Consider the following 23,141-nt stretch of genomic DNA (forward strand, 5'->3'; position numbering starts at 1 on the left):
TTTATTTAAAAACAAGCGTGTCTTGTGTCGTCAGCGGCACGGTCAAGTACCCTAAAAGCAGGCATGATCAAGTCACACCTTAAGTCATTCACAACCGTAGGAGGTCAAAGTTGAAAAAACAAAAAAGACATTAATTCCAAAAGCAATACTGAAGTAAAACCAGTTTACATGTTTGCAATACAGGCAGACTGACAGGAAGGCAAATCAATATATAGGAAACAAACATATATACTGTACTAATCCCTTCACAAATATCCAATATACACGTACAGTATATTCACACATGTATGTACACATACACAGGACACTTGTGTGTACCTCATAATAATAATATAGCTTTTAATCTTAAATGATTAATATGTACATGCTTCCCAGAAGCATATAAGAGCTTGAATGTCTTAGACATTGTATAACACAACAGTTATGCATTATTATATACACAAAAGTTTACACGATGGAGGTTTTTCTGATATCAAAGTGAGTTAAGTTGCGATTCAACATTGGCAGGATGATTAATTTCCCAAGGAGTAAATATGCTCAACACCTATAAGATGTCCTCATGTGTTACTGTGCAAATGCAGAGGAGCTCAACATGATCATAATAAACATTTTTAAAAAACATATTACATTAACTGTGCCTTAGTTTGGGGGGTCCTATCTTTTGTCTTCACAATGTTTCAGATTTTGGTCTCGGGACCATCTGTGATGAGCGGCTGAAAAGAGTTGCGGATCCGAGCGGCTTCCGCCGCACAAAGATGGCCGAATGCTTTGTTGTACCATTCTGGAGTTCTTCCCCTGGAACAGAAGCAAGATTATAGATCAGTGGTTCTGAAACTTTTATTCACCAAGTACCACCATAATCCATACTTGCCAACCTTGAGACTTCCCAATTCAGGAGATGGGGGGAATGAGGTGGGCGGGGGGGCGGGGTTTGGTGGTAGCGGGGGGTGTATATTGTAGCGTCCCGGAAGAGTTAGTGCTGCAAGGGGTTCTGGGTATTTGTTCTCTTGTGTTTATGTTGTGTTACGGTGCGGATGTTCTCCCGAAATGTGTTTGTCATTCTTGTTTGGTGTGGGTTCACAGTGTGGCGCATATTTGTAACAGTGTTAAAGTTGTTTATACGGCCGCCCTCAGTGTGAGCTGTATGGCTGTTGACCAAGTATGCGTTGCATTCGCTTGTGTCTGTGTGAAAAGCCGTAGATATTATGTGACTGGGCCGGCACGCTGTTTGTATGGAGGAAAAGCGGACGTGACGATAAGTTGTAAAGGACGCTAAAGGCAGTGCCTTTAAGACACGCCCCCAATATTGGAAATTCGGGAGAATGGTTGCCCCGGGAGATTTTCGGGAGGGGCACTGAAATTCGGGAGTCTCCCGGGAAAATCGGGAGGGTTGGCAAGTATGCCATAATCACCAATATTAAAATACAGAAATGTGGCGCAGTTGGGAGAGTGGCCGTGCCAGCAACCCGAGGGTTCCTGGTTCAATCCCCACCTTCTACCAACCTCGTCACGTCCGTTGTGTCCTTGAGCAAGACACTTCACCCTTGCTCCTGATGAGTCGTGGTTAGGGCCTTGCATGGCAGCTCCCGCCATCAGTGTGTGAATGTGTGTGTGAATGTGGAAACAGTGTCAAAGCGCTTTGAGTACCTTGAAGGTATTAAAGCGCTATACAAGTATAACCCATTTATCATGTATCATTAATACAGTAAATTCCGGACTATAAGCCTCTACTTTTTTTCTACGCTTTGAACCCTGCTGCTTATAAAACAGCGCCGGTAATTTATAGATTTTTCTTCGCTAACGGTCATATTGCAAATATTTTTCATTAAGACACATGCAAAAACACTAAACATGTGCGTTATTGTTTGTGCTATGGCGCCATCTTTTGGACGACTTTGCGGGGTGAACGTCTTCAGTAATTCCTTCGGTTTAGTGCTTTCAACCGGAAGTACAAGTGCCGTTCCGTCTTCTAGCCGTCCATAGCGTTGCTACTCGTATGCATTCTTCATTCATCACTTTAAGCAACATTTGTAAGTTTCGACAAAATAACTAAAACAAAATTTGTACTTACTTAACCGTCCCATGTGTGGTGTCTGTAGGAGTGTTTTCATGCATATTTGTATGTAATGTAATCAAGCATATATAGTAGCTAATATGCTAACACTTTTACGAGTGTCTGTGTTAGTATTATTAACATTCAATAGCATTATTTTTGTTTTGTTTCAGTTTCACAAATTCCTCAGTAAATTCACCAAAACGTCACTGTGGAGTTATTGAGTCTGTTTGGCTGATTGGAGAGCTAACTTCTGAAGCTAGTGGGTCCATGACGATGACTGCTGTTTTGTTTGACTAGCCGTTTTACTGCTGTGTTACAGACACTGCTTGGAAACAATTAAGGTATGTACACTATCGTTCAAAAGTTTGGGGTCACATTGAAATGTCCTTATTTTTGAAGGAAAAGCACTGTACTTTTCAATGAAGATAACTTTGAACTAGTCTTAACTTTAAAGAAATACACTCTAAACATTGCTAATGTGGTAAATGACTATTCTAGCTGCAAATGTCTGGTTTTTGGTGCAATATCTACATAGGTGTATAGAGGCTCATTTCCAGCAACTATCACTCCAGTGTTCTAATGATACAATGTGTTTGCTCATTGGCTCAGAAGGCTAATTGATGATTAGAAAACCCTTGTGCAATCATGTTCACACATCTGAAAACAGTTTAGCTCGTTACAGAAACTACAAAACTGACCTTCCTTTGAGCAGATTGATTTTCTGGAGCATCACATTTGTGGGGTCAATTAAACGCTCAAAAAGGCCAGAAAAAGAGAAGTTTCATCTGAAACTCGACAGTCTATTCTTGTTCTTAGAAATGAAGGCTATTCCACAAAATTGTTTGGATGACCCCAAACTTTTGAACGGTAGTGTAAATACAAATTTACAGAATATTCTGTGTAAATAACTCATTTGGCAACATATGTATCTGCGGCCTATAATCCGGTGCGGCTAATATATGGAAAAATATTTTTTCTTTGAAAATTTAGTGGGTGTAGCTTTAACACCTGTGCGCGTTATATAGTCTGGAAAATAGGGTATTTATTATTTTTGGCTACTGTAACATTACACACAGTTTGAACAGTAGCACTGTGTTTGAATATAGAAAATAAAACTCTTTACTTAAATAACAAATTACATAACAATATTTCATTAAGTGATTCTTTGGTGTACCACTTGATAGTGCCTGCGTACCACCAGTTTGAGAATCCCTGTTATAGACTCAACATAGCTGGGCTTTTTTGAATAGTGTACGGGTTGGAGACAAAATAAGATGTTCTTGGACCAACTACTGACAGATGTCTAGTTAAAAAGTTGAGTTTCTCTCTAAGTGGCACTCACTTCAAATCCACTCTGCAAATGTGAGTTAGTCTGGACTTCCCTGAGCCGCAAGGCTCCAGCAGGTAATTGGACTCCAGGACAATAGCTCGTACCGCTCCGACAGGAGGACAATCCTCATGCTCCATTGAGACAGAAACTAGGGAACATGCACCTTTGGGCAGGTCTGTCCTCCAAGACCTAGGCAGGAAAAATATTACTTGCATTTGCATTTGCAAACCGCCACACTAACATAAACATACAGTCGTGGTCAAAAGTTTACATACACTTGTAAAAGACATAATGTCATGGCTGTCTTGAGTTTCCAATAATTTCTCCAAATTACATGACATCACATGGACAAAGATAAGACCTTCTGGAAGAAAGTTCTGTGGTCAGATGAAACAAAAATTGAGCTGTTTGGCCACAATATCCAGCAATATGTTTGGAGGAGAAAAGGTGAGGCCTTTAATCCCAGGAACACCAAACCTACCGTCAAGCATGGTGGTGGTAGTATTATGCTCTGGGCCTGTTTTGCTGCCAATGGAACTGGTGCTTTACAGAGAGTAAATGGAACAATGAAAAAGGAGGATTCTTCAGGACAACCTAAAATCATCAGCTCGGAGGTTGGGTCTTGGGCGCAGTTGGGTGTTCCAACAGGACAATGACCCCAAATACACGTCAAAAGTGGTAAAGGAATGGCTAAATCAGGCTAGAATTAAGGTTTTAGAATGGCCTCCCCAAAGTCCTGACTTAAATGTTTGGACAATGCTGAAGAAACAAACCAACAAATTTAGCTGAACTGCCCCAATTTTGTCAAAAGGAGTTGACAAAAATTCAACCAGAAGCTTGTGGATGGCTACCAAAAGCGCCTTATTGCAGTGAAACTTGCCAAGGGACATGTAAGCAAATATTAACATCGCTGTATGTATACTTTTGACCCAGCAGACTTGGTCACATTTCCAGTAGACCCATAATAAATTCATAAAAGAAGCAAACTTCATGAATGTTTTTTGTGACCAACAAGTATGTGCTCCAATCAATCTATCACTAAAAAATAAGAGTTGTAGAAATTATTGTAAACTCAAGACAGCCATGACATTATGTAAAAACATAATGTCCATGTGGTCTTTCTTTGCGTCGTAACTCACCTGAGAACCACAAAGTCTCTGCTGGGGTGCGGCGGCATCCGGTTGAGGACGTACTGAAACACCTCCGTCTGCTTGTCCAGCGTCTCGCACACTTTCCATTGCAACAAGTCCACATCCCACAGGTGGCGCTCACGCAGCACGCGGTTCAACACAACGGACGGCGGCGCTTCCACCTCCACGGAGACTCTCCAGCGCCTCAGCGGGTTCCCGTCACCCACCTGGACATTAAACAGAAAAGTAGGGCCAATGAGGATGGACGGGAGATAAGACAAGACAGCATAATGGAGCCAAATTGAATAAAAGCAGCCAAATCCTTTGTTTGTTTGTGCGTTAAGAAGTCTAGTCTTCCATTATTTTGTGATAAAGTTAAAAGGAACTATCCAGAACTACCCATAAGGGCATTGAAAACACCATTCCCATTCAAATACTCATATACGACTGGGTTTTTGGCGCTGACCTTTACCAAAACAAGACAAAATAGTCATGCGGTTCCTGTAACTCACACACATCACATCATTATCATCAAAGTCTAAGATTGCAAGCATTGTGAGTCAAGTTTATTCATTTTGTGTGTTTTGTACACACTTTCAATTTGAATGATTGCTCTTCTTTGATTTATATCAGCAGTATCGTATTATACCAGCTTGTATCCGTCTGTGTGTTTACTTGTGTAAAGCTGGCCAGTAAACATCTAAATGTAATCCGATAAACACACAAGGTTGGTCTTTTCTTCTATTTGAATCAAGTCATGTGGTCCCCACATTTGCGGTTCCCTTTCCAGGTTTTTCGTTGTTCCCATTGGGTTGAGTTTTTTCTAAGCCCCGATGTGGGATCTGAGCCGAGGATTTTGTTATGGCTTGTGCAGCCCTTTGAGAAACTTGTGATTAAGGGCTATATAAAGAAACTTTGATTGATTGATTGACACAGTAGATTAGTGTTTTTCATTACTACAATTGTTCAATGAGTAATTAACCTTTTATTTGTTTTAAATATTCCACGCTACAAAATACTAAACGTATGTATTATCCGGGCTAATTCGGATCAGATCGATATCGGCCAATACTCAGGGTTCCAATATTGGATGTGATACACAGCAGTGTTAGATTACTATGAGGTTTAAAGGCCTACTGAAACCCACTACTACCGACCACGCAGTCTGATAGTTTATATATCAATGATGAAATCTTAACATTGCAACACATGCCAATACGGCCGGGTTAACTTATAAAGTGCAATTTTAAATTTCCTGCGAAACTTCCGGTTGAAAACGTCTATGTATGATGACGTATGCGCGTGACGTCAATGGTTGAAACGGAAGTATTCGGACACCATTGTATCCAATACAAAAAGCTCTGTTTTCATCGCAAAATTCCACAGTACTCCTACAGTATTCTGGACATCTGTGTTGGTGAATCTTTTGCAATTTGTTTAATGAACAATGAAGACTGCAAAGAAGAAAGCTGTAGGTGGGATCGGTGCATTAGCGGCTGGCTGCAGCAACACAACCAGGAGGACTTTGAGTGGGATAGCAGACGCGCTATCCGACGCTAGCCGCCGACCGCATCGATGATCGGGTGAAGTCCTTCGTAGCTCCGTCGATCGCTGGAACGCAGGTGAGCACGGGTGTTGATGAGCAGATGAGGGCTGGCTGGCGTAGGTGGATAGCTAATGTTTTTAGCATAGCTCTGTGAGGTCCCGTAACTAAGTTAGCTTCAATGGCGTCGTTAGCAACAGCATTGTTAAGCTTCGCCAGGCTGGAAAGCATTAACCGTGTAGTTACAGGTCCAGGGTTTAAAAGTATTGTTGATTTTCTGTCTATCCTTCCAGTCAGGGGTTTATTTCTTTTGTTTCTATCTGCAGTTAAGCCCGATGCTATCACGTTAGCTCCGTAGCTAAAGTGCTTCGCCGATGTATTGTCGTGGAGATAAAAGTCACTGTGAATGTCCATTTCGCGTTCTCGACTCTCATTTTCAAGAGGATATAGTATCCGAGGTGGTTTAAAATACAAATCCGTGATCCACAATAGAAAAAGGAGAAAGTGTGGAATCCAATGAACCCTTGTACCTAAGTTACGGTCAGAGCGACAAAAGATGCGTCCTGCACTGCACTCTAGTCCTTCACTCTCACGTTCCTCATCCACGAATCTTTCATCCTGGCTCAAATTAATGGGGTAGTCGTCGCTTTCTCAGTCCGAATCGCTCTCGCTGCTGGTGTAAACAATGGGGAAATGTGAGGAGCCTTTCAACCTGCGACGTCACGCTACTTCCGGTACAGGCAAGGCTTTTTTTATCAGCGACCAAAAGTTGCGAACTTTATCGTCGATGTTCTCTACTAAATCCTTTCAGCAAAAATATGGCAATATCGCAAAATGATCAAGTATAACACAGAATGGATCTGCTATCCCCGTTTAAATAAAAAAATGTCATTTCAGTAGGCCTTTAAAGTGCACCCCTTATATTGGAGGTTTGCCAGAAACAAGCCGGTGGGCTCAAAAAGGCTCAACATGACCTCTGACCTCCACTCTACATCAATGGACTCCTACCTTTTTATAGTACAGCTCGGTATTATCCGAGCTGCTGCAGGACACCCAGTACTTGGACTTCTCGCGAGCTTCTTTTAGCAGGTTTTGAAGCCTGCCCTCCACGTGGTTGTCGTACGTTCCGCCGTCGTCCTCCAGCTGCTTGAAGAGCTCGTCGAAGGTGGGCGCGTGCAGGTCGGCCTCCACGTACGAGCTGCGCGACTGAGTCACCATTTCCTGTGGGATCTGAAGGGTGCGCAAGAGCAGGCGCTCAAGACTCGGCGTCGAGGGAGCTCGGGGAAAAAAATGTGCGTTCTCGTACCTCGAAGAGACGGTTGCACTCCGTGATCATGTGAGCGAGACCCTGTGTGGCCGCCAAGTTCTCGTTCAGGTCCTTCTGGTCCGGTCTGCCGCTGGCGTACTTCTTCTGCATGGCTCTGAGGGTTACAGGACAGAAAAGCTATCTCAACATCTCGATGCAGCACGGTACATAAACCCTCCCTCCGCTCCACAGGAATCCTCTTTGATCCCTTAGGACAGTGTTTTTCAACCACTGTGCCTCGGCCGTGAGATACAGTCTGGTGTGCCGTGGGAGATGATCTAATTTCACCTATTTGGGTTAAAAATATTGGTAACACTTTAGTATGGGGAAAATATTCACCATTAATGAGTTGCTTATTAAAGTAACAAAGACTTAATTTAGAGTTATTTGGACACTAGGGGAATGTATAAGGGTTAGGATTACTAATAAGCAATAATTCTGAGGTTATTGAGGGAAGACTCTTAGTTAATGGCTTACTGGTTGTATAATAAGGCCATGCAGAATAATGCATTAAAGAACTCAATAATGACTAATTAAGAGCCAATATGTTACTAACTTTCATGTTAATAAGCAACTAATTAATGGTAGAATATGTTCCCCATGCTAAAGTGTTACCAAAATATTTTTTGCAAACCAGTAATTATAGTCTGCAAATTATGTGTTGTTGTTGTTGAGTGTCGGTGCTGTCTAGAGCTCGGCAGAGTAACCATGTAATACTCTTCCATACCAGTAGGTGGCAGCCGGTAGCTAATTGCTTTGTTGTGTGCAGGTAAAAAGGTGTCTTATGCTTAAACCAAAAATAAACAAAAGGTGAGTGCCCCTAAGAAAAGGCATTGAAGCTTAGGGAACGCTATGCAGAACGAAACTAAAACTGAACTGGCTACAAAGTAAACAAAAACAGAATGCTGGACGACAGCAAAGACTTACTGTGGAGCAAAGAGGGCGTCCACAATGTACATCCGAACATGACATCACAATCAGCAATGTCCCCACAAAGAAGGATAAAAACAACTGAAATATTCTTGATTGCTAAATCAAAGTAGATGCGGGAAATATCGCTCAAAGGAAGACATGAAACTGCTACAGGAAAATACCAAAAAAAGAGAAAAAGCCACCAAAATAGGAGCACAAGACAAGAACTAAAACACTACACACAGGAAAACAGCAAAAAACTCAAAACAAGTCAGGCTGTGATGTGAGAGGTCGTGACAGTACACCTACTTTGAGACAAGAGCTATAGTGATGCATGGTTGGTTATGGTTTAAAGTCATATCCAACAATTGCGACAACGACTTTTTACTGTCAACTGAGTTTCGTTTTTTTAATGATTTCTGCTGGTGGTGAGCCTCCCGGATTTTTTCAACGCAAAAAATGTGCCTGGGCTCAAAAAAGGTTGAAAAACACTGCCTTAGGCAACAATTTCATCACGCTAAATTAGAGAGCTTTGCTTTGTTTGTACACAGCATGATCTCGTAAAACCCTCAGCTTTAAAAAAGATAGAAAGAAGACCCCATCCCCAACTAGAGTAAACCACCGCACCCCCAAGGGTTGAGAAAACTCTTTAACCTTTTTTATAACGCCTCATTATGGAGTCACAGGCGAGGACCATGAATCAGGAGTTAATGGATGCATGCATTTTTTTGTGAAAATTCACCTGGGGGAAAGATTGTCCTTTTTGAGGATGTTGAGATGGAAAAGGGAGGGCGCAAGACACACAGCGATGTTCATGGGCGTCATCTGGTTTTCCTCCACGGAGGACGTCACGTCGCTCAGGAAGCAAAGCAGCATCTGCAGCACCTCCCGGTTTTCATCCGACATGAGCATGATGGCCGCCTGGACGGCCTGCAACCTCTGGTCCTTGGGCACATCTGCACGGAGGAGAGGATGTCGTTTTTTTATGGAAGTTTTGTTGTGACAAAATGATTTGCATACGCGTGTGTGTAATCCAATTCACATGTCTGTGTCTGTATATCAATATGTGCCTGTGTATTTGAAGTTGTCTGTCCGTATTATGATTTGTCGGTGTTTAAAAAAATATCTGTCTGTCCGCATAGTAACCGAAATGACCGCGTTTCCTCCTTCCGCTCCCCGACGGAGGAAACGCGGTCATTTCGGCCGCGATGTAATCACTGATAACTCATCTGAATGCAAAAATACTTCTGACCACTAAGTTACTGCTAAAACAAGAACTTTGATTTACAGCAAGTGCTGCAAAGTCCAGTGTTCTTAGCATCAACACCAACGCCGGTGAGTGGCTGCAAGACGCTGACTAGTGGTGAGTATAAGGAAAGGCAGGGGTGAGTTACAGACAAGTCCTTTCACACGTTCAAATTGCTGTATACAGACACACAAGACGTACGCGCAAAAGTCATGTCTAAAATAACCGCCGATAGAGGGTTCCTGCTTCCCACATGCCTAAATACCTACACACACATTCTTTTTTAAACACACGTCGAGCAAAATACAGACAGATATTTTTTTTACACACAGACAAATCATAATACACACAGAAAGATTTTTTTTTTTACACACAAACAAATCATAATACGGACAGACAGATATTTTCTTTACACACAGACAAATCATAACACACACAGACAGATATTTTTTTTTACAAACAAACAAATCATAATCCGTACAGACAGATATTTTTTTACACACAGACAAATCATATTACACACCAATAATTTTTACACACAGACAAATCATAATACGAACAGCCAGATATTTTTTTTACACACAGACAAATCATAACACACACAGACAGATATATTTTTTTACACACAAACAAATCCTAATCCGGACAGACAGATATTTTTTTACACACAGACAAATCATATTACACACCGATAATTTTTACACACAGACAAATCATAATACGAACAGCCAGATATTTTTTTACACACAGACAAATCATAATCCGGACAGACAGATATGTCTTTACACACAGACAAATCATATTACACACAGATTTTTTTTTACACACAGACAAATCATAACACACACAGACATATATTTTTTTTTACACACAAACAAATCATAATCCGGACAGCCAGATATTTTTTTACACACAGACAAATCATATTATACACCAATAATTTTTACACACAGACAAATCATAATACGAACAGCCAGATATTTTTTTACACACAGACAAATCATAATCCAGACAGACAGATATGTTTTTACACACAGTCAAATCATATTACACACAGATATTTTTTTTTACACACAGACAAATCATAATTCGGACAGACAGATAGTTTCTTTCACACAAACAAATCATTATACACACAGATATTTTTTTTTACACAAAAAACAAATCATAATCCGGACAGACAGATATATTTTTACACACATCATAATACGGACATACAGATATTTTGTACACACAGACAAATCATAATACCCACAGACAGATATTTTTTACACACAGATAAATCATAAAACACACAGACAGATATTTTTTTACACACAGACAAATCATAATACACACAGACAGATATATTTTTACACACAGACAAATCATAATACGAACAGACAGATATTTTGTACACACAGACAAATCATGATATGAACAGACAGATATTTTGTACACACAGACAAATCATAATACGAACAGACAGATATTTTGTACACACAGACAAATCATAATATGAACAGACAGATATTTTGTACACACAGACAAATCATAATACGAACAGACAGATATTTTGTACACACAGACAAATCATAATACGAACAGACAGATATTTTGTACACACAGACAAATCATAATACAAACAGACAGATATTTTGTACACACAGACAAATCATAATACGAACAGACATATATTTTTTACACACAGACAAATTATAATACCCACAGACAGATATTTTTTTACACACAGTCAAATCATATTACACAAAGATATTTTTTTTTACACACAGACAAATCATAATTCGGACAGCCAGATATTTTTTTACACACAGACAAATCATAATCCGGACAGACAGATATGTTTTTACACACAGTCAAATCATATTACACACAGATATTTTCTTTTACACACAGACAAATCATAATTCGGACAGACAGATAGTTTCTTTCACACAAACAAATCATTATACACACAGATATTTTTTTTTACACAAAAAACAAATCATAATCCGGACAGACAGATATATTTTTACACACATCATAATACGGACATACAGATATTTTGTACACACAGACAAATCATAATACGAACAGACAGATATTTTTTACACACAGATAAATCATAATACACACAGACAGATATTTTTTTACACACAGACAAATCATAATACACACAGACAGATATATTTTTACACACAGACAAATCATAATACGAACAGACAGATATTTTGTACACACAGACAAATCATGATATGAACAGACAGATATTTTGTACACACAGACAAATCATAATACGAACAGACAGATATTTTGTACACACAGACAAATCATAATATGAACAGACAGATATTTTGTACACACAGACAAATCATAATACGAACAGACAGATATTTTGTACACACAGACAAATCATAATACGAACAGACAGATATTTTGTACACACAGACAAATCATAATACGAACAGACAGATATTTTTTACACACAGACAAATTATAATACCCACAGACAGATATTTTTTACACACAGACAAATCATAATACACACAGACAGATATTTTTTTACACACAGACAAATCATAATACACACCGATATTTTTCACACACAGACAAATCTTAATACGAACAGCCAGATATGTTTTTACACACAGACAAATCATAATAAACACAGATATTTTTTACAGACACACAGATATTTTGTACACACAGACAAATCATAATACAAACAGACAGATGTTTTTTACACACAGACAAATCATAATACACACAGACAGATATTTTTTTACACTAAGACAAATCATAATACACAAAGAAAGATACTTTTTCACACACAGACAAATCATAATACGCACCGATATTTTTCACACACAGACAAATCTTAATACAAACAGACAGATATGTTTTTACACACAGACAAATCATAATAAACACAGATATTTTTTACACAGACAGATATTTTGTACACACAGACAAATCATAATACGAACAGACATATGTTTTTTTACACACAGACAAATCATAATACGGACAGACATATATTTTCTTACACACAAACAAATCATAATACGGACAGACAAATATTTTTTACACACAGACAAATCATATTTCACACACCAATATTTTGTACACACAGACAAATCATAATATGAACAGACATATTCTTTTACACACAGACATATCATAATACGGACAGACAAATATTTTTTACACACAGACAAATCATATTACACACCGATATATTGTACACACAGATGAATCATAATACGAACAGACAGATTTTTTTTTACACACAGACAAATCATAATACGGACAGACAATTTAAAACAAACACACGAGAATCTGATTACACACACAGAGATTAATAGTGTATACAGACACTCACATTAGTACACAGACATGTGAATTGGATTACACACACACAGATTGAGATACATGTTTGCAAAGAATTTTGGTACAATAATACATGCATATTTTTTCATGCACTTGTTAATTCCTGAGAGTGGTGGCCTCACATTGGTAGATGTGGAGGAAGGTCTCCCCCAGCTTGCTGGTGAGCAGCGGCTCGGGTAAATCCCTGAAGAACTGCTTTACCATGTCCGCCACGTCATACGCAGACTGATCGTCATAGTTGACGTTGTCCGGGGAGCTCTCGTTCAACTGCCTCAGAGCTTGAATCCTGGACTTCACCCCCGATTTACGGAACAGACCCACCTAGGAGCGAAAACAAACATGTTGTTGTCAACAAGGTCGGCTGACGGCATTCCGTGACAGCGAGGTGTAGCGCGTTCATTGTCCGCGTTGTCGTCTTTTGTATCCTGACAACGACCCATGTCATTGAGAAGGGAAACCCATACGCCGCCTTTATGCGTGTCAGATAAACCCAATCACTTGTTACATCACTCTTGAAACCCGAGAGTGTGTGTGCACCCTGGCTGACCTGGTCAAGACACTGGCTCCTCAGGTACCGCAGGGCCTGCTGCAGGCCGAGGGGTAGTGGTTGTCCAGAACGTTGCACGTGAACTATGAGGGGCACTCCGAACACATTCTTGTCCTTGTAGTCTGGCACCTTCATTCTCTTCATGAACTTTGGTACTGCCCTAGTCGACACACGCGTTGAGAAAATCAGAACACAAATCAACACAAACAATCGTTGTCTTATAAACGGTGGGGGTAATAGTTATATGACCATTTGCTGATTTTCTACGTTTGACCCCTTTTACAAAGACAAAACGACCAAGGCAACAAAGGAACGGACCAAGCAAGAAGCACATTGAAATCTCCTTACCTTAATCCTAAAGCAGACAGACACTGAAACATAAAAGTTGCCGAGCGACTGCCTCGAAACATTCAGGATTTAGAAGGTACCTTTAAAGAGGATCGGACCACAATCCCTCCTGAGATGAACAACACCAAGAAACATCTGACCTCTGCTCTGTGCCAACAAGAATGTGATGTACTAGAACAGTGGTCCCCAAATTTTTTTAAAAATTAAATCAACATAAAAAACACAATATATACATATTGTGTATGTGTATGTCAATATAGATCAATACAGTCTGCAGGGATACGTCCGTAAGCACACATGATTGTATTTCTTCATGAAAAAAATAATAAAAATAAAAAATCCCCCCCCCACCCGGTCCGTGGGACAAATTTTCAAGCGTTGATCGGTCCCCAGCTACAAAAAGGTTGGGGACCACTGTACTAGAACACAGGTGTCAAACTCAAAATCATTTTATACGGCCCGCGAACGCCTGGAAATAATATGCGTCAATAAAGAACCTCATCATTGCTTAGTAAATGTATTTGTTTTTTCCGTTTTGATGGAAAAAAATATTTGTACTAAAAGAAATTGCATATTTTTATACATTAATATCATCCAATTTTGTAACAATATTGTATACTGAACTAAAATATAAAACGCAACACTTGTTTTGGCTCCTATTTTTCATTATTTGAACTCAAAGATGTAAAACTTTTACTATATACACAGAAGGCCTATTCCTCTCAAATATTGTTCACAAATCTGTCTAAATCTTTGTTAGTGAGCATTTCTTCTCTGCCAAGATAATCTATCCCACCTCACAGGTGTGGTATATATCGAAATGTTGATTTAAAAGCATGATTATTACACAGGTGGGCCTAAGACTGCCGCTGCCCACAATGGAATTGTGCAGTTTTAACACACAGCACAATGCCACAGATGTCGCAAGTTTTGAGGGAGCGTGCAATTGGCATGCTGCCTGCAGTAATGTCCACCAGAACTGTTGCCCCTGAATTGAATGTTCATTTCTCTAAAGGCGTTTCAGAGACTTTGGCAGTACATCCAACCGGCCTCGCAACCGCAGACCACATGTACCCAAAGTATTTTGTGTATACAGTAAAAGTTTGAGATCTTTGAGTACAACTCATGAAAAATGGGAGCAAAAACAAAAGTGTTGAGTTTATATATTTTTCCAGTGTATAATCACACTTTCTAAACAATGTTATTTTTTGTTAAATGTAAATATCTGCTGGACTTATGATTTCAAAGCAAGTTATCCATCAAATTCTACACTGTAAAAATATATTTGATGGTAATGTTTACGGTGTTTATTACAGCATATTTATGTAAATTGAAAAAAATCTAACGCTGTTTTTTTAATTCTGTCAACTGAGCAGCTTTTTAATCATAAAACCTGTATTACTGTAAACAGAAAAACGGCATCATAATTGTTTTTACAGTAAAAAACTGGCAGCTCTGTTGCCAGAATTGGAAAAAAAACGGTGGGACCGTTTTCCCATTTACAGTAATACGTTGACCACAGAACGTTCCTCCAGAAGGTCTTATCTTTGTCCATGTGATGTCAGATGAAACAAAAATGTTGCTGTTTGGCCACAATATCCAGCAATATGTTTGGAGGAGAAAAGGTGAGGCCTTTAATCCCAGAAACACCACACCTACCGTCAAGCATGGTGGTGGTGGTAGTATGCTCTGGGCCTGTTTTGCTGCCAGTGGAACTGGTGCTTTACAGATAGTAAATGGGACAATGAAAAAGGAGGATTACTTCCAAGTTCTTCAGGACAACCTAAAATCATCAGCCCGGAGGTTGGGTCTTGGGCACAGTTGGGTGTTCCAACAGGACAATGACCCCAAACAGACGTCAAAAGTGGTAAGGAATGGCTAAATCAGGCTAGAATTAAGGGTTTAGAATGGCCTTCCCAAAGTCTTGACTTAAACGTGTGGACAAAGCTAAAGAAACAAGTCCATGTCAGAAAACCAACAAAATTAGCTGAACTGCACCAATTTTGTGAAGAGGAGTGGTCAAAAATTCAACCAGAAGCTTGTGGATGGCTACCAAAAGCACCTTATTGCAGTGAAACTTGGCAAAGGACATGTAACCAAATATTAACATTGCTGTATGTATACTTTTGACCCAGCAGATTTGGTCACATTTTCAGTAGACCCATAATAAATTCATAAAAGAACCAAACTTCATGAATGTTTTTTGTGACCAAAAAGTATGTGCTCCAATCACTCTATCACAAAAAAAATATGAGTTGTAGAAATTATTGGAAACTCAAGACAGCCATGACATTATGTTCTTTACAAGTGTATGTAAACTTTTGACCACGATTGTATGTCCAAAAATTAGGTAGGTGCAGCTTTTATTTTGGTGTTCTCTATAGCCTGAAAATAAAGGTGCAACCTTTATTTAAAGATTTCATATGTTTTTTTTTGTTTGTTAATCAAACAATTTATTAATTATTGACTTTTTTTGTAAAGGGGTAAACTTACAAAGTGATCAAATAATTATTCCCACCACTGTACAATGTTTCAAAGATGCTGACCAGGTCCAGCCGTGCTTGTTTGACAAGGAGTACTTTTCCATGATGGCCGTAAGACGGAGCAGAGAGAACTTCTGCAACAAACTCAGCTGGCCTGCCGACTGGTTGGTTATTTGCAGCGATGCCACCGAGTGGCTTAGACGGTTGGATATCTGGAAGCTGGGCCATCGTAGCCTAGCGCAATAACAAGATAAAGCAGGCGTTATTCAAACTATTAGAGAGTGTTCTGTGCAGAGAACTGCTACTAATGTCTTACCGGTTGGGTCTTGTAAGCGAAGCCCCTACTCCCGAGTCTCTCCTTTCCCTGATCCTTGTCGCTTCAATGTCTGAAAGAGACACGCCATCTCCAGTAGGTGTAGTCTGGCTTTCCGTCACAGAATCCCCCTCAAAGTCCAAAGTGATCTGACTTGAGGACTGAAGACCAACCGTACCTTCCCTTTCTCCATCCACCTTCGACAGTCCTTCCACTCCCGGCAGTACATTTTTAGACCAGTGGTCCACTATCTGCTGCAAACCATTGACGTGCAACAAGATGTCATCCAAGTGAGGAAACAGGTCTTCTTTCTCCAGGTCTATTAGATCCCCTGTGCTGGCGTACAAATGGGAACCAGGAACATTGTCGTACACGCTGAGGCGGCTTCCTCTAGAACAGCACTGTGTGACAGGCCTGGCTTCCTGCCTGCATGCTATTAGTGCAGAGTCCAGGTGCACGCTGCCTGTGTGCCAGTTTATGGAGGCCCCATTGGTTGGTGATAGACTTTCTATGGACAGTGCTTTAGGGAAGGTTCCTGGCTTGTGGTCATTAGGGATATGAACCACCAGGTCCTCGTAAGAGCAAAATTCATTTTTGCGATTTTGTTCCACAACTTTGTTGATTTGGTTGCCTGAGAAGATGTCTACGTCTTCTAGATACATGCCACTACGCTTGTGGTCAGCCCGGTATGGCTTGCGCTCTTTAAGGCTGGGTGTGCTGCCAGCACTTCCACTGGAATGGCTGCTACCTTCACTGCTAGACTGGGACGGAACCTTGTGGGACGGTGGTTCTGGACCTCCGTTTATAATCTCAACACACGGCAGACTTTTTAGAGCGAGGGCTTCCTGCTGCAGCACAGGGGAACTGATGACTAACGTCTTACGACCTCTTGCAAGCGATCCCCGGGAGCGTAAGGTCTCCATGCGTTTCAGGAAGTCTTTGGCACGGGTGCGACTTGTCTTGCCATACTTATTAGGCAGGGAGCCATAATGACCAATGTCTTTGTTGATGTGAGGCATTGTCAGCAAAGTCGAGTCTGGCATGGCTACAGAATCTGAGCAGGTGCGGTTGGAGCAGTCAGAGTCCTCGGTGCTGAGTCCTCGAGGCCCACTGCCCCCGCTGCTCCCGCTGTGTACAGAAGATACTTCCGGCTCGCTGAGGTCCGTTAGCACACTTTCACTGCTGGTTGTGGTTCTTAGAGGCACATTATCCCCAGCTGACAGATCCTGTCCTTGGTGTCCCAGAAAACAGTCAATGTCTTGCAGCCTGGACCAGCGCCGACTGCTCCATTCAAAGGTCCATTTGTCACTGATGGCAAAGAGGTCTTCCTCATCAGAGTCTTCGCTCTTATGGAAGACATGAAACAACATAAAATCAGCAACAACAAAGACAAAGATAACATAGCACAACTTTTCGTACGTGACAGAAACCATTCACAGCGCATTTGTGCTTTGTATTAGCAGTCTGTATCCTGTTTACGGGGTAAATAGGTTAGGTTGCCATGTATAGAATCACCTACAGCGTATCGCTATCACCCGAGAGGACAATGAGTGGGACCTGCAGGGACGAGCGGGAGGAAGTGTCTGCTTAGTCCTAACTATGTTACACAATCAGGAAACAGTGATGTAACACAATGTGCTCAAAATATGCTTACAAAAACAAATAGCCATAAATAGAACAAGATGGCATTTGAAAGTAGGGTGGACTGAAACTAGGAAGCAAAGAAAACACTTAGTATAGGGCTGTCCACAGTTTTTCTAGCAAAGGCTGCATAAATGAAAATTGAGGGATGCCGGTCAATCAATCAATATATGCTAAACTATCTGAACACAACATCCACATTGTGTTATCGATAACGTATATTCTATGCCATTTTGCCCTAATTTAAGCATTTTCAAGCATAAAAATGGCTAAATTAATTAAAAAAATATCAATACTACAGTAGTATTGGCCACTAGACAAAACCAAAACAATCAGACCATCCGATCCAGTATCATGGCCACTGATTGGCTCAGACTCAGCAGCATCGCTAACATTAGCATGCTAACTTTTTTAGCCAATTTTGCAGCCGAACTCCTCAGACTTATAGAGCTTGGTATTTGACACATGCTAACTATGAGCATGTGGGCATTCTAACATGCTAACTTTTACAGCCGGACACTTCACTTATTTAATTTGGTACTTGACACATGTTAACTGTTAGCATGCTAACTAACAAACTAACTAGGAAAACTAACATTATGAGTTTTTTTTTGCCATTTTTGCAGCTGAACACATGAGAGTCCTAGAACTTGGTACTTGATACAAATGAACTGTTAGCATGTTGACTGATAGCATGCTAACATATTTAGCTAATTTTACATGTGGACACTTTGTTGAGTTGGAAGTTGACGCATTTTAACTGTTAGCGTGCTAACATTAACATTTAAGTTCGTCTTGCGCATTTCAGCGGTTTGCAAATTTCAGCATTTGTGTTTTTCTGTAATGTTCTAATCCCAAATGTTTTTATTTTGTCTTTAGAATGTGTCACAGGCCAATAATAAACAAGCTATGGGCCACACTTTGGAAAACTCTGACTTAGTAAGTACGATCAAATCAAATTGTAGGGATTTTGACAGATTTAAAGTAACAGTAGAGTGTAAAAACAAGTTGCCTCTATATTGAAGCTATTATCATGTATATCTGATTTATGACACCAAAAGATTTCTAAAGTTTGCAAATAAGTAGATATGATCAAAATAGTATCAATCTCACGGAGATTCTCGCGCTATTTTGAGAGTTAGTGAGGAAGCCAGTCACGTGATCTTTGAGGTATCGTTAGGAACCACAGATTCCTTCCCCATCAACAACAATGCTAATCAAGCAGACTTTGTGACAGCCAACAACGATTACTTTTGGACAAATGATGATCCAGAACCTTATATTTTTTAACCTGAACACAAAGAGGATGAGCAATACGTTTTAAAAGCCGAGTGCTGGATGTAGTTTCATTGTGACAATAGCATCTGCAGCATTACTAGGTGCTAAACATTGAAAGTAACCATAATAAATCATAATAAAACAAATGGATGCCGACCGACGGGACGCTCACATACTTCCGTTTAGATGAAGATTCAATCGCAATCCTCACGAAGGGTTAAAAAAAAGTTCCTGCAGGAAGCTACTTTTTGTGTCTTTTTCGCCACCTTGGTGATGTCAAAGTCGACCAGCCTGTCGGTCCATAGCCACATTTGTCTACTAGCAGGTGATAAATGCATAAGTTATAATCTAGAATTTACTTTTAGCAAGTTTGAGACGATTCAGAAGCGAACGCCGGCTCAGTGTGTCAACAATAGCAGCGTAAGCTAGCATTAGCTCACTGCTATCAATGCGCCGCTATGATAGTCTTATAGGCTTATGATAACAATATCACTCATATTTGTTTAATTTTCAGGTCACGACGTGTAAACGGAGTATTGTTGGCCGTTTCCGGATGTTTATAGAGAGTATAATGGGCGCAACAGAGGACCCTCCATCTGTTCACTTAATTGCTAGCTATTTATTTATGATTTCGAATGCATCAAAAAAGCCAAGCATGTGTTCTTCTCTTACATAAGGATTGTGAAAGATAACCAGGACATCTCTTACCAATTTTTGCGTATTTCCAGTTTGACCGATCTGATAATATGGTCAAAATGCAGAAGCGTACAATCTATGGAAATTGCCGAAAATATTTGGAGTGGAATATTCAAAATGGCCGATTGAATTTGTGGCATTTTGTGATGTTTGGGCGGTATTCTCACATACTTTGTGGATTGTAAATACAATTAGATATGGTTTCATGGATACAGTGAAACACAATTAAGCATATAAAGTCAACTTGTTTTTCCTTTAAAGCTTTACCGATGTGAAAAACCAACACTTACTTTCTTCTTTGGGAGGTTCACATCAAGTTTCAGAGAGGCACACTTATTCAAGGTGTTGAGTCGCCTGGAAGACAGACCGAGATGCTATCAACATACAACAGGAAACGTCATAAGTGTCCCTCAATGGGAACTCATTCTGATAACATTTTTTTCAGCACAGTAATTAGCGCTCTGTCTGATTCAGATGGAAAAAATCTGTTCGACTAGGGACGTGATGCTGGGCTCGCTGGAAAACTTTAATGTGTCTGGTTTCTCTCACTGCTGGATGCAAGAGTCATGGCGACTTTTGGGAGTGGCTGCATTTCTACTTTCTTGTTCATTCCTGGATGTGTGTAGCTTGAAAGCGGTGCTATTTTGCTATCATGCACAACATTGAGTGATTGATTGATTGAAACTTTTATTAGTAGATTGCACAGTGAAGTACATATTCCGTACAATTGACCACTAAATGGTAACACCCGAATAAGTTTTTCAACTTGTTTAAGTCGGGGTCCATGTAAATCAATTCATGGTACAAACCCCGTTTTCATATGAGTTGGGAAATTGTGTTAGATGTAAATATAAACGGAATACAATGATTTGCAAATAATTTTCAACCCATATTCAGTTGAATATGCTACAAAGACAACATATTTGATGTTCAAACTAAAAACTTTTTTTTTTTTGCAAATAATCATTAACTTTAGAATTTGATGCCAGCAACACGTGACAAAGAAGTTGGGAAAGGTGGCAATAATGTTACGGCTCAGACCCCTGCCGTCTGTGCGCACCTGGGGACACGCCCACGGCCGCGCAAATCCAGGGACGCGCTGCCGCCCTGCAGCAGCCACCAGCTGCAATCACTCACCGGAGAGCTGCACACCTGGGACTGATGAGGGCGAGCCGCATAAAGGGACCAGTGAACCCAAGGATCGGCGCGGGAACTTAGTTTTCTCATGGTGACCCGTAAGCTAAGCTTTAGCTCTCTCCCCTTGTTTTCCTCTCCGTGCCTTAACCCCCCCTGTCTTCTTCCGTGTCCCTGCAGTACCCTCCGTCGCCTGGACAGTGAGCTGTGCGCCTCACTTTTCCCTGGATCTCCCCCCTGTGTTTTTGGACTGCATTCCTCGTTCCTGACTCCTCGCTCGCCCCTGGACTTGACGCCCCTCTCAGCCCCACGGACCCCCGCTTGTATCCCGGATCACCTGCCTGCCCCCTGGACTTCCTCTTCTCTCGTTCAACACTTTGGTAACACACACTTCAGTTAAATTACACACGTAATCTTACACCACATACTCATTACCTTTTGGATCTAGTTCACACTCCATTTTCCTTAGTTTATTATATTAGTATTGTTTGTTATTATTATATATATTGAATATATATAAGTATATATTAAATAATTGTATACACTTCCCCCTGGTGTCTGTTTGCCGTCACCTCTCCCCTAGTAAACATTACAGTAAGTTCCCGCCAAATTATATATAAGGACTTGACGGCACAGTTTTTCTTTAGCTCGTCTCCCAGTGACTTTAGCTCCGCCCCCAGTGACTTTTTTCCCCCCCTACTCATTATGTCTTTTTCTTTTCAATCCACCCTGGACAATTTTTCTAGCCCACCTCAGCAAAATCTTGGACTGTTTAGCAGTGCTGTAGGGATAGAGGAATTTACCCGCCGCCTGGCCACCCACCTCCCACCCTTAGTGACTGTCCCTCAGTCAGCTGGAAGCGTCTGGCATCCGCTTTAGGAGGGGGGGGATGGTACTGGTGGCTGTGCTGGTGTGAGGGCGCAGCTGCAACCAGACAGACTTCCCTCGGCCAGACTTATTCCACCTATTTTTTGTTTTTCCCAGCCACAGCCACCAGCCCCCTGGCTAGCCCCTGAGCTAGCACCAGCCCCCTGGCTAGCCCCTGAGCTAGCACCAGCCCCCTGGCTAGCCCCTGTGCTAGCACCAGACCCTCGGCTAGCCCTTGAGCTAGCACCAGACCCTCGGCTAGCCCTTGAGCTAGCACCAGACCCTCGGCTAGCCCCTGAGCTAGCACCAGCCCCTCGGCTAGCCTCCGAGCTAGCCCCAGCTCCTCTGCTAGCCTCCGAGCTAGCCCCAGCCCCTCGACTAGCCTCCGTGCTGGCACCAGCCCCTCGGCTAGCCTCCGAGCTGGCACCAGCCCCTCGGCTAGCCTCCGAGCTAGCACCAGTCCCCAGGATAACCCCCGGGTCTCCACCAGCTCCCAGGCTGGCCCCGACCTTCGCACCTCGGCCTGCAGCGCCGACCTCTGCACCTCGGCCTGCAGCGCCGACCTCTGCACCTCGGCCTGCAGCGCCGATGACGTCCGCTGCCTCCACGCCGCCGATGACGTCCGCTGCCTCCACGCCGCCGATGACGTCCGCTGCCGCCACGCCGCCGATGACGTTCGCTGCTTCCACGCCGGCGATGACGTCCGCTGCTTCCACGGCGGCGATGACGTCCGCTGCTTCCACGCCGGCGATGACGTCCGCTGCTTCCAAGCCGCCGATGACGTCCGCTGCTTCCACGCCGACGTCTTCCTGTTCCACTTCACCTCAGACAACGATGTGCCCTCCTCTTCGTGTCCAGCGGGCTGTACCATGGCGCCGGCCTCCTCTTCGTTTCCGGCGGGATGCACCACGGCGCCACTCGCGTCCGCCTCCCCGACGGCCA

General features: G+C 41.6%; 1 protein-coding gene across 9 annotated transcripts in view; it reads right to left on the minus strand.

Moving 5' to 3' along the window:
• Positions 1–23,141, minus strand: part of stard13b (StAR related lipid transfer domain containing 13b) — a 208,775-nt gene continuing 185,634 nt past the window's right edge. For all 9 annotated transcript variants that reach the window (XM_062060320.1, XM_062060318.1, XM_062060321.1 and 6 more), the window contains 11 exons: positions 20,489–20,552; positions 16,587–17,929; positions 16,334–16,504; positions 13,440–13,599; positions 13,015–13,213; positions 9,020–9,233; positions 7,366–7,480; positions 7,068–7,289; positions 4,526–4,743; positions 3,399–3,575; positions 1–795 (listed from right to left, as the gene is read on the minus strand). In XM_062060320.1, coding sequence (XP_061916304.1) covers positions 678–795; positions 3,399–3,575; positions 4,526–4,743; positions 7,068–7,289; positions 7,366–7,480; positions 9,020–9,233; positions 13,015–13,213; positions 13,440–13,599; positions 16,334–16,504; positions 16,587–17,929; positions 20,489–20,552 — 3,001 coding nt within the window. In that variant the 3' untranslated portion in view covers positions 1–677. The remainder of the gene's footprint in view (positions 796–3,398; positions 3,576–4,525; positions 4,744–7,067; positions 7,290–7,365; positions 7,481–9,019; positions 9,234–13,014; positions 13,214–13,439; positions 13,600–16,333; positions 16,505–16,586; positions 17,930–20,488; positions 20,553–23,141) is intronic.

The sequence above is a fragment of the Entelurus aequoreus genome, linkage group LG10 (assembly GCF_033978785.1).
Source record: "Entelurus aequoreus isolate RoL-2023_Sb linkage group LG10, RoL_Eaeq_v1.1, whole genome shotgun sequence".
NCBI classification, from domain to species: domain Eukaryota; kingdom Metazoa; phylum Chordata; class Actinopteri; order Syngnathiformes; family Syngnathidae; genus Entelurus; species Entelurus aequoreus.